Source organism: Chionomys nivalis, chromosome 2, assembly GCF_950005125.1.
Source record: "Chionomys nivalis chromosome 2, mChiNiv1.1, whole genome shotgun sequence".
Lineage (NCBI taxonomy): Eukaryota > Metazoa > Chordata > Mammalia > Rodentia > Cricetidae > Chionomys > Chionomys nivalis.
Window position 1 is genome coordinate 57,234,763 of NC_080087.1, and position 12,673 is coordinate 57,247,435.

Consider the following 12,673-nt stretch of genomic DNA (forward strand, 5'->3'; position numbering starts at 1 on the left):
CCCCAGAGGAAAGACTGGAGAGCTGGGAATGTCACAGATCACAGCTGGAAGAAAGACTAAAGTGAGGCTTCCCAGTTGGGGTTGTTACATGCTGCACTTGGGTCTTAGAGGTGGGGTGCCCCTAGCTAAAAGTGAAGCCCTAAGGTGTTCCACAACCTGGAACTTTTGATATGCTGACTGATAGGCCAAGTGGAAAATTCCATGTTTCACCTCATGTCACGGTCAAACTGCAGGCCCAGGGGCTGGAGAGATGGCTCAGCAGTTACACATCTTCACATAGCCTAAAGGAATATTCCACAACCCCCACCTTTTCCTCTTCAACCTGTGCGTCCTTCCTAAGCTCTGCACTGAAGACAAGCTCCTCCAGCAGAAGCCCACCCCGCTGCCATGGGCACAGGGTGCTGAGCTCTCCCACAGGAGTCTCCAAACAAGCTCTCACGGTCCAAACCCGGACCGGAACAAAGAACTGGAGTGGGCACTGTGCCACCAACACCACACACTCAAGAAGAGTTTCCTTTTCTATCAGTCCTCTGTCCATCTGTCTGTCCATCCATATTGTCTTTTTATTAAAGATAAGAAAAAAAGAAATGTGAAAAGCAAAAGGTAAGTATTAGAACTGGGGTGTGCCTGGACGAGACAGCTCAGTGAGAGTACTTACCTAGCATGGGGAAGACCCTGAGTTTGGGATCCAGAACCACAAAAATCCATCCATCTGCTCACCCCACCCATCTGTCCACCCATCCATCTGTCCACATATCCAACCGTCCACCCATTCATCCATCCACTTATCCACTGACCCATCCATCCATCCATCCATCCACCCACCTACCTGCCCATCCATCCATCCATCCATCCATCCATCCATCCATCCATCCATCCATCCACCTGCCCATCCATCTATCCATCCACCTGCCCATTCATCCATCCACCCACCTACCTGCCCATCCATCCATCCATCCATCCATCCATCCATCCATCCATCCACCTGCCCATCCATCCATCCATCCATCCATCCATCCATCCATCCATCCATCATCCATCCATCCACCTGCCCATCCATCCATCCATCCATCCATCCATCCATCCATCCATCCACCTGCCCATCCATCCATCCATCCATCCATCCATCCATCCATCCATCCATCAGTATGTATATGCATACACTGTTACACCACATTTAACTTTCAGGAAGCCCTAATTCAAACTTTTTTCCATGCTTAGGTACCCCACTCATCTATCTGCTTGACATAAAAGAGTTACTATCCAAAACAGAATGGTGAGGACAGATTATTAGATGACAAGTAGCCTCAAAGAACCCATTTACATCAACAGGTATGTGATTATTAGACTACTCTCGCAAATAGTTGATTTTCATATCTGGGGGTTTCAGGGTTTTTCTTTTCTGAAGGGGACTAAAAAGATCTTTTTAAAAATTATTTATTATTTGCATGTGTATGTGTTGAGTACAGGCTTAGTGAATAGACATAGAGAATAACTCTGGGAATCTGATTTTCTCCTTCAACTGTGGGCTCCGACCCACATTGTCAGGGTTGTGCAGCGAGCTCTTTGGTCTGCTGAGCTATCTCACTGGCCCGGGGTTTAAGATTATTTTTCTCTTTTAAAAATAATACTTATTTTTATAATTTATGTATATGTATATTTATCTCTGTGGGTATGTGGTGGGCATGGGCATGTGGGTGCCCTGGGGGCTGGAAGATGTCTCTGTGGGTATGTGGTGGGCATAGGCATGCGGGTGCCCTGGGAGCTGGAAGATGCCTCTGTGGGTATGTGGGCATAGGCATGAGGGTGCCCTGGGAGCTGGAAGATGCCTCTGTGGATATGTGGGCATAGGCATGCGGGTGCCCTGGGAGCTGGAAGATGCCTCTGTGGGTATGTGGGCATGGGCACCTGAAGGCTGGAAGATGTCTCTGTGGGTATGTGGGCATGGGCATGTGATGCCCCTGGGGACTGAAAGATGTCTCTGTGGGTAAGTGGGCATGAGAATATGGGTGCCCCTGGAGGCTGGAAGAAGGCATCAAATCCTTTGGGGTTGGAGTTACAGGTGGTTTTGAGCTATCTGACACGGATGCTAGGAACTGAACTTTGGTCCTCTGAGAGATTAGCAAGTGTTCTTAGCTGTTGAGCCATCTCTCCCACCCTTTAATAACTATAAGCCAAATCCCCTTTTGTGATAATATTTAGCAAAGACAGGTTTTACTTAAGTGACTCAGACAAATTCAGTGAGGGAGAAATCAGCTTTTATTTACGGATCGTCAAGTGTTCTCTCCTGTTTCCCGCGAGGTCCAGCTCTGCAGACTCAGCATCCAGGGCGGGCAGTGAACTCTGCAGTGAGAGTGGGCCTGGCTGACACAGTAGGGCACCTGGGGTGATGGGGTTCACTCTGCTACTGGTATGGCTGTGGCTCTGCCTCCTCTGGTGGCTCCAGAAGTCACATTCCTGGTACTTGCCCTCCTTGGCTAGCAGAGGGGAGACCTGCCTGGTAGCTGGAACTTTCCTGATGGTTTTGTGATCCACGTCCTCATTGACCAGGTATTGCCTGCTAACCTGGATCTATGGGTAACACAGAATCTCTAGCACAGAGGAAGCCACAAGGCCTGGAGGTGACCACAACTCGTAACTGATCAACAAACAGGAATATGGAGGCCAATGTAAAATGCTGTCCCCTTCAGTTTCCAAGGTGTGGCTACTGTGCGGCCTGATTGGAGATGCCCGGGCAGCTGTACGTGCTGCCTGCATGTGTGTGCAGGTTCAGTCAGGTGCAACATGTCAGGTTCTACAGTAATCTTCAGGAGCCATGATTCATTTCAGATGCAGAAAGCAGTCCAAATAAACGGGCAAAACGTGGATCTACAAAGACGGGACTTCAGTGTCCTCGTCCACCGCCTCAGATGACCAGAGTCTGCAGGACAAAGTGCACAGTCGGTGAGGAGATGATGTCGTCAAGTCTCGCAGCCCTCACCAGTCGCCCGTCTTTATTCACGTGACAGTGACCTTACTTCTTGCTTCTGTCCCCTTCGATCCAGTACTGCTCAGTTTGCATCTCTGTGAGCCGGGAAATGGTGCGCTGGAATGCGAAGATTTCCTCCTCCCCAGTGAACATGGAGAGGCCTGCCGAGTCCTGAGAGCAGGCAGAGCAGACAAAGCGAAGCCCAGTGAAAACCGGTCCCTCCAAACCCGGGCTGAGAAAACCTCCAGGCTTATCTATTTAGATACTTTTTCTTCATATACAATCTCTGAAATGAGACTAAAGTGTTAGCTGATCTAAACTAATAGGTAATCAACAGAACCAGGAAGAAAAAAAAAGAAAAATATCTGATTAAAGCTGAAACAGAAACCAAAAGATTTTACTCAGAAGGAGGTTCTCTGCAAACTCCAAAGGAACATGCTGGAAAGAAATCTCTCTCCAAAAGTAGTTAATGGCAAAAATGATTGTTTTGCTAGGCATGGTGACTTACCCTATAATCCCAGAACTCCATAGGTGACGACAGGAAGGTGCATGTTCAAAGTTAACAACCCCCAAAAGAAAACCAGCAGTTGTAGAAAGTTAGGAAGCCCAGGGACAGAATCCCTGGAGAGCCTTTTCTAGACTGAGTGACTGGAAGGTCCTGTGGGTCCTGACTCTGGAGAGCCTGCCTGAAATCTGGCTTTGTGAAGACTGGAGCCGCTTTTGGTCCTTAGCTACTGGAATATTGGTAACCTTGCTGAGGGGTATATTGGGGACGCCTCCCGCTGTGAAGCCAGACAACACCCTGGGCCTGAAGACATCAACATGAGCTTGTAGATGTGAAGACTTTCTTTCTCCGCTTGGGGGTTTGCTCTTAAGTTTTTTTTCAGAGAAAAGTTCAATGCTCCTAAACCCATCTTCCTAAGCACATATTCTCCAAACCCATCTTCCTCAAACCTAAATCCATCTTTCCTAACCCTATCTTCCCTAAGCCCATCCTTCCTCAACCTATCCTCCTTAAGCTCATTCTCCCTTAGCCCATCCCCCCTTAACCATCCTCCCTAAGCCCATCCTCCCTAAATCCACCTTTCCTAATCCCATCTCCCCTACCAAGTCACTGTGACTCTAGGACCCTGAGGTCACATTCTCTGATTTAGCCATGCTGGGTCCCAATCTGAAGCCTGACTCTTACAGAAAATTTAAAAGCCTGTGATGGGAAGCTGGTTAGACTGACTAGTTCCTCAGGTGCAATGACAGCACACAGGGACTGCTCTTTGACAGCCAACACTCCCACGACGCCCACATTGGGGTTTAGGTAGCTATTCCTATACCATTGAGGTCTGAGTGTTGTGTCTTTCCGAACTGTCCATTCTGAAATCTTAACCCCCAAAGGAGCGAGACTAGGTGACAGAGCCTTAAGGAACTAAGTAGGTCTTGAGAGTGGGTCCCCAAGAATCGGATTAATGTCTTCATAAACAAAGGCCAGGGAGATCCTTCCCTCCCTCCATCACGGGAGCTCTGACTGCGGAACTGGGAGAAGCAGCCTGCGTGGTGGGTGGGCCACACATGCCGCAGTGTTTCGTCGCAGCGGCCTGAAGACTAAGACACACAACGCGGTCACGTTTAAGAGTTTATCTTTTGAAAGCATTATTGGGCCCTTTCTCTCAAACTCTTAGGATGAATAATGTCGATCCAAGTCAACAAGAATTCACCGTTGGACCTAGACAAATGCGACCCCATTCTTGGGGTCAGTGTTGACAATTGAAATTTAATTTTTGAGACTTAATTATTTTTTATTTTACTTGTATGGGTGCCTTGCCTACATGTATGTCTATGCACCATGTACATGCAGTATGCATGCAGAAAAGGGCATCAGATCCCCTGGAACCAGAGGTACAGATGGTTGTGAGCTGCCATGTGGGGGCAGGGAATCGAACCTCAGTCCTCTGGAAGAGCAGTCAGTGCTCTTAACTGCTGAGCCATCTCTCCAGCCCCAGTTGAACTTCTGACTAATAGGTCAGTTGTTGATAGCTGATCAATATACCCCATAACGCTCTCACAGAAGAAGGGAATGCAGTCTTCTCTGCTTGGCCTGGGATGAATTCAGAGTCCAAACTCCAGAAAAACCCAGACCACGTCAGTGTGTTTCCTACAGAGTACCCTGAGGCTAGCACAGAGGAGTGTTCTGCAAATGTTTGCTTAATGGAAAGTCTGGCAAAGAGCCATGGATTTCTTTCTTTTAAGTTGGGACTTGCTAGGTTCTCTGTGGGACTCTGTTTCTGCTATGTGACAATGAAGCATTGGCCTACACACTCAACAGGGCCTCTAAGACCAGACTCTCTACACGTGTCGATGTTGAGACAAAGTCAACTAGAAAAGCATCAACTCAGTGGTTCCTTCTTCAGAATGTAGCGTGTGTCAACCCCCAAATCATCAAACCATTTTATAATAAAGTGAAATCATGCTAATACCACCTACCTGGCTCAGCCCCAAATCGTCCATCAGTATTCTGCTTTGCTCCGACTCACTGTCATGGTGTTGATGCAAAAATAAGCTTGAGATGGGGGTCTCCGCAGAGCAAATCATGCGCACCTGAACCGGGAGAAGGAACACAGGGTTGGACGCCACACTCAGGCTGAAGGAAAACTCTCTCGCAGATAAAGGTCTGTTTGTCACATAAGGAGCTTGGGGCTTGGCTTTTAAAATTGTCTTGTGTTTTTTTCCAAGTAGTTTCTAGTGAACTAGTGGTTTGAAAACCACATAGCACGTCTCAATACATTTCTGCACATCTTAGACCACGCTGTGATACAGACAGAAGGAGCTTTATACAGGGAAGCCCAGGCCTATGGCAGCCTCAGCCCAGATCCTCGGGTCCTACTCCAGTGCTCTTGCCTTTACAGCTATGGTCTGGATGTCATCGGCCCCTTCAAAACTTGTGCTGAAGAAATATTCCCACTACAAGACTCTTAAGAGGTGGAGCCTTTGGGGTCATGATGGTTCCGTAAAGATCTGCCTGAATCCATTTCTTTTTTAAGATTTAGTTTTTATTATGAATGTCTGTGTGGGTGTGTGCAGGAGGGCCTGGGTATGTGTAGGGGTTCCTGGGTGTGTGCAGGGGTGCCTGTGTGTGTGTAGGAAGGTCTGGGTGTGTGCAGGAGGGCCTGGGTGTGTGCAGATGGGTCTGGGTGTGTGCAGGGGTTCCTGGGTGTGTGCAGGAGGACTGGGTGTGTGCAGGAGGGTTTGGGTGTGTGCAGGAGGGTTTGGGTGTGTGCAGGGGTGCCTGGGTGTGTGCAGGAGGGCCTGGGTGTGTGCAGGAGGGCCTGGGTATGTGCAGGAGGGCCTGGGTGTGTGTAGGAGAGCCTGGGTATGTTCAGGAGGGCCTGGGTGTGTGCAGGGGTGCCTGCAGAATTCAGAGGGTATTGTTTCCCCTGAAGCCAGAGATGGAGGCATTTGCAAGTGCCCAGCACAGTTTGTGTTCTCTGGAAGAGCAGCACGCACTCTTAACATGGAGCCATCTCTCAGCCCCTCCAGACCTTTTTCTATTAGCGGCATGCCAGGCACTCTTCACAGAGCTTTACATCAGCGTCTTTCATTATCTCAGTGGTCAGTGAGTGTGCAAACACGATCACAGCTTGAAAACAGTTTATATCTCATATATTTTGTGTCCACCCATTCAGAAACAAGTCATTCTTGCTCTTCATTTCATTTTGTTTTTTTTTCCAGGCAGATCTTGACTATAGCTTGGGCTGTCCTCCAACTCACTATATTCTTGCCTCTTCCTTCCATGCACTAGGGTCATAGGCATATACACATATACACAAGGTTATAGGGTAACACATATATACAGAGTTATAGGCATATACACACGTACACAGGGTTACAGAAATATACACATACACACAGGGTTATAGACATATACACAGGGTTATAGGCATATACACATATACACAGGGCTATAGGCATAAACACATACACACAGGGCTATAGGCATAAACACATACACACAGGATTATTGGCATATACACATATACACAGGGCTATAGGCATAATCACATATACACAGGGTTTTAGGCATATACACATATACATAGGGTTATAGGCATATACACGTATACACAGGGCTATAGGCATATACACATATACACAGGGCTATAGGCATATACACAGGGCTATAGGCATATACACATATACACAGAGTTATAGGTATATACACATATACACAGGGTTTTAGGCATATACACATACCCAGCACCAAAACAACCTTTCTGGATGTTTGAAGAACCTAGATTTGCTGTTAGCCTTTCAAAAATCATTATTCAAGTAAATATATGAATACTTTAAAACAACATGTTGACTTTAGGGACTACCATTCCCATTTTATTTTAATAAATTCTTTCAATCACAAATGACACTTTTCTCATTACTTAAGTGGAAATGTCCTATTTCACAAATCTTCATGAATACATTCTAGAATAATGTCTGCTTGATGCTCTCAATTTCTGAAATAACATAATTTTGACTAAACTTTAAAGGAGAGATCCAAGTGTGTGGTGTAGCTGGAATAAATGCTGGGGTGGTAGGTTGACTGTTCCAGCACACTGCTTTAAAGGAGAGATCCACGTGTGTGGTGCAGCTGGAATAAATGCTGGGGTGGAGGCTGACTGCTCCAGCACACTGCCAGGCAGTGCTTTTGTTCATCTGAGTGCGTGAAGAGGCAGGAGAGGACGAGTGGTGGGCTGGGCGATGGGGACAGATGGTCTTAAAGGCATTCCCAGCTGAAAGACAAACAAGGCGAGCCTGTACCCTGTATTCTAAAGCCACTTCCACATTTCCCCCATGAAGTCTTTGCCCTGTAAAAACAGTGATGCCTTCCAGCCTCTTGGGCTGTACCCAGTGGGTGGGGACCTGCCGTGAGGACAGGGCAGCAATATGCCTTGAACCTCAACTCCCTGATCAGGTTCCATTTCTCCCGAGCCCTGCCCATATGGTCTTTGCTGCAGGCCTCCAGCCGGCTTTCCTGGGTCACCTCACTGGAGCCCACAGGCTGCCTTCCACACTCAGTAACCACCCTCCTCCATCCCAGGCTGTCCCTCCTGCCCTGTGCTGGAATCAGCCCACCATCCCCTGAACAGTATAAGAAGCACCTTGGGAACATGAGAATGTGAGCTTCCGGGACCCATGCTTGGTCCTCATTTGCTAGGGTGAGATGAGGGGGCTCTGGAATCAGGACTATAAATGGCCTTGATGGTTCTGATACAACAAGAGCACAGAGGGCTTCCCTGGGCTGCTCCCGACTATCCCTGAACCTCAAGGCTCACGTCCTCTCTCTGTGTCCCAGTGGTCATCCTGAACTGGTAACTGAACGTAATTTCCACAGACATATGAGATTCATATTGCTCAGACCCTGGGCCTTAGGTGCTATGATGGAAACCACAGCGTCTCAGTTGCCATCGACTTTGAGCCTAGCACCTTGCTCAGGGTCATAGAGGTCATTGAATGAATGAGTAAATGAAACACTAAACTCCCATGGCTCTCCATACATGTCTCCTCCCCTACAAAGTCCCCTCAATTTTAGAATCACTGCTCTAATTCTGTGCAAAGATGAGGGAAAGCTCCAGTAGTTAAAAAAAATGCTTGCAGTAGTTTGCTGCGGAATAATCCTTCTGTACACTGTGAATTTGTATTACTCCCATTGGTTAATTAAAAAAAAAAAAATGATTGCCCTAAGGCTAGGTGGGAAAGCCGAACTGAAAATGCTGGGGGAAGAAGGGAGCAAGACATGCTAGAGAACAGGCAAAGCCATGAGCCATGTGGCAATATATAGATGAAGAGAAATTGGTTAATTTAAATGTAAGAGCTAGTTAGTAATAAGTCTGAGCTATTGGGCAAGCATTTGTAAATATAAGCCTGTGTGTTATTTGGGACCAGGTGGGCAGGACAGGAAACATCCGTTTACACTACCTTTACTATGGGTATCTTCCTCTTAGAGGAAGTTTACACTGAGAGAGGGGCTCACCTTGATTGTGAGTGCACTACCTGCCACACTAGGTTCTTAGTACTTTATATAAACACCTCATCCTCACAAGCCCATATACATATCATTGTTACCTTTCTAGAGAAGGGAAACTACTAGTTCTAGAGAAGGCAGACAATGCTCAGAAGCCAAGCACCAGGGTCTACTCCTTAACTACTTAGGCTACTACTACATTGCCTTCTGTGTGCAGGCAAAGACTCTGCACTGCCTCCTAAGACACAGGGATCAAAAATAGAGCAGCATGATGTCACCTGCTAGTTGGCTCCTAGGGGAGGGCGGGGAGGGTGGAGTGAGCCGTTCAACAAGGTAAAGGGCTGTTCATCACTCTCAGACCCACCAGGTATTCAGATAACACAGGCACACTGAGCACTCAGCCCTACTTGTGGGATGATGGGATGGAGCCTGCCACTAGCTGCTGCTATTTTCAATAGGAAGTACACAGCATTCAGCTTGGGCCAAATCTTGTTTTAAGCATTTTACATGGACCAACCTGTGTAGTCCTCACAACAATCATTTGAGGGTAAATACTGTTAGCTTCTATCTATAGATGGGGAAACGGAGGCACAGCAGTAAAAGAACTGGTACAGCCAGGATTCTGGCCCAGGTCATCTGACTTCACAGTCCTGTGAAAATTGAGTCCATCCTTACCTTGTAGTCACAGAAGTTATCAATGAGAGTGAGGAATTGAAAATGGAGTCCATCCTTACCTTATAGAAGTTATCAATTAGAGTGAGGAATTTAAATGGAGTCCGTTCTTACCTTATAGTCATAAAAGTTATCAATGAGAGTGAGGAATTGAAATGGAGTCCATCCTTACCTTATAGTCATAAAAGTTATCAATGAGAGTGAGGAATTGAAATGAAGTCCATCCTTACCTTGTAGTCATAGAAGTTATCAATGAGAGTTATGAACCGTCGTGCTTGAGTCCGCTTTGCCAGAGAAAATTGTGGAATGTTTCGTACAAACACTGTATCGAAATTCTTTGATAATTCCAAATAGTCACTTGCTCCAAGTGGCTATAATTAAAACAAAGAAAGGGAGTTGTGGTTTTCTTTAGACTCTTTTAATTTAAGAACTTATCACAGAGTGATTCAGATGGTGGCTTTGGAGTGACTGGACCTGACAGTGCTGGTTTTGAAAGTAGGATGAGGATGTGGGCGTGGACAGAGTGAGTGTCTAGAAGGATGCAGGCGTGGACAGAGTGAGTGTCTAGAAGGATGCGGGCGTGGACAGAGTGAGTGTCTAGAAGGATGCGGGCGTGGACAGAGTGAGTGTCTAGAAGGATGCGGGCGTGGACAGAGTGAGTGTCTAGAAGGATGCGGGCGTGGACAGAGTGAGTGTCTAGAAGGATGCGGGCGTGGACAGAGTGAGTGTCTAGAAGGATGCGGGCGTGGACAGAGTGAGTGTCTAGAAGGATGCGGGCGTGGACAGAGTGAGTGTCTAGAAGGATGCGGGCGTGGACAGAGTGAGTGTCTAGAAGGATGCGGGCGTGGACAGAGTGAGTGTCTAGAAGGATGCGGGCGTGGACAGGGTGAGTGTCTAGAAGGATGCGGGCGTGGACAGGGTGAGTGTCTAGAAGGATGCGGGCGTGGACAGGGTGAGTGTCTAGAAGGATGCGGGTGTGGACAGGGTGAGTGTCTAGAAGGATGCGGGCGTGGACAGGGTGAGTGTCTAGAAGGATGCGGGCGTGGACAGAGTGAGTGTCTAGAAGGATGCGGGCGTGGACAGGGTGAGTGTCTAGAAGGATGCGGGTGTGGACAGGGTGAGTGTCTAGAAGGATGCAGGTGTGGACAGAGTGAGTGTCTAGAAGGATGTGGGTGTGGACAGAGTGAGTGTCTAGAAGGGTGCAGGCATGGACAGAGTGAGTGTCTAGAAGGATGCGGGCATGGACAGAGTGAGTGGCTAAAGGGGTCAGGCGTGGACAGAGTGAGTGGCTAGAAGGATGCGGGCGTGGACAGAGTGAGTGTCTAGAAGGATGCGGGCATGGACAGAGTGAGTGGCTAGAAGGACACTTGCTGTTTTTCAACCTTCCCTGTTTGATCTTCATCTCCAGGCCTTACCTAACCTTGGCTGAGCCACCACACTGTTCAGGCATGGAGGGGTTCCAAGCTTTGAGTGAGCGAGTTAGCTCCTGCTGAGAAGAGCTAACCATACCTGCTTTGAATACTCTTATTAACTGGGCACTCTTGGCATATTAGAAGGTCTTTCTGTTCCTCAGCTGTCCCATGTGGGAGAAAACACACTAGCACAGTGGCTGGGGTACGCCTCAGAGTCTAAACCACTTTTGTTGTTGCTTTTGTGAAAAGGGTCTATGTAGCCTAGGCTGATTCTTCTGCCTCAGCCTCCAGAGTGTGGGGTGGGCGTCACTTTGCCCGGCTTGTCCATTTTCATGATTACTATTTTGAGCTCAAGTGATTTGGCTGAGTGGATGAGGCCAAGTGAGCTGAGCAGGGAGAAATGTAATTCCTAATGGGAACTAAGTAATTTGCTCTACCCCTGCCCATAGCCAATCATTCAGAAGAGTACTATCGGGAAGGCTGGTTTTGTGTGTCAACCTGACACAAGCTAAGTCATCAGAGGAAGGAGCCTCAGCTGAGGAAAGGCCTCCATGAGATTCAGCTGTAAGGCATTTTTTCTCAATTAGTGATCAAAGGGGGAGGGCCCAGCTCATGGTGGGTGGTTGTAGAAGGAGCTACACCTCCTAGCTCCTGGCCACCGGCTAGCTTTACCCAAAATAATTACATGGAAACTGTATTCTTTTAAACACTTCTTGGCCCATTAGCTCTAGCCTCTTAATGGCTAATTCTCACATCTTGATTAACCCATTTCTAATAATCTGTGTAGCACCACGAGGTGGTGGCTTACTGGAAAGGATCTTAACCTGCATCCATCTTGGAGAGGAGAGCTATAGCAGCTGCCTCATTGCCTTCTTCCCAGCATTCTGCTCAGTCTACTCTGACTATCTAAGCTGCTTGTCCTATCAAAGGTCAAGGCAGTTTCTTTATTAACCAATGAAATTAACACATAGACAGAAGACCCTCCTCCATCAGGTGGTACCATCCCTGGGCTGGCGGTCTTGGGCTCTATAAGAAAGACTGAGCAAACCATGGAGAGCCAGTCAGTAAGCAGCACCCCCTATGGCCTCTGCATCAGTTCCTGCCTTCGAGTTCCTGTCCTGACGTCCTTTGGTGACGGCCAGTGATACGGATGTGTAAGCTGAGTAAACCCTTCCTCCTCAACTTGCTGTTTGGTCACAGTGTTTCATTGCAGCAGCAGAAACACCTAGCCCAGACAAGAAACCATGCACATTTGCCTGACATTGGGGTTACAGCAGGGACCTTGGGAGGCCATGAAAATTGCCACTCAGGGAAAACACTGCCCAGGAGGTACAGGGAACAGCCAATGGTGTCTTAGGGTAAGAGAATAGCACCCACAGCCCTACTGCTCCAAAGCTATGGTACTCTTTGGAAACGAGTTCGAATTGTCTCATCCATGGATCAGAAGCTGATGTAAAAAGAAAACAGAAAACCTCATGCTCGTATGTGGTTCTAATAATTAAGCTGGCACTTTGTGCGTGGATGTGATTTTTATCAGCGCAAATGCACGCCCAGGGACAGCGTTCTCAGAGGCGCATGGGAGAGCTGAGGGCGCCTGGAAATCAGAATTGTGCCCAC

The 12,673-nt window shown here is 47.7% G+C and overlaps 1 protein-coding gene across 3 annotated transcripts in view; it reads right to left on the reverse strand.

The window, feature by feature from the left end:
• Positions 1-2,241: 2,241 nt before the first annotated feature.
• Positions 2,242-12,673, reverse strand: part of Afg1l (AFG1 like ATPase) — a 176,582-nt gene continuing 166,150 nt past the window's right edge. For all 3 annotated transcript variants that reach the window (XM_057762430.1, XM_057762429.1, XM_057762431.1), the window contains 3 exons: positions 9,875-10,015; positions 5,444-5,557; positions 2,242-3,139 (listed from right to left, as the gene is read on the reverse strand). In XM_057762430.1, coding sequence (XP_057618413.1) covers positions 3,014-3,139; positions 5,444-5,557; positions 9,875-10,015 — 381 coding nt within the window. In that variant the 3' untranslated portion in view covers positions 2,242-3,013. The remainder of the gene's footprint in view (positions 3,140-5,443; positions 5,558-9,874; positions 10,016-12,673) is intronic.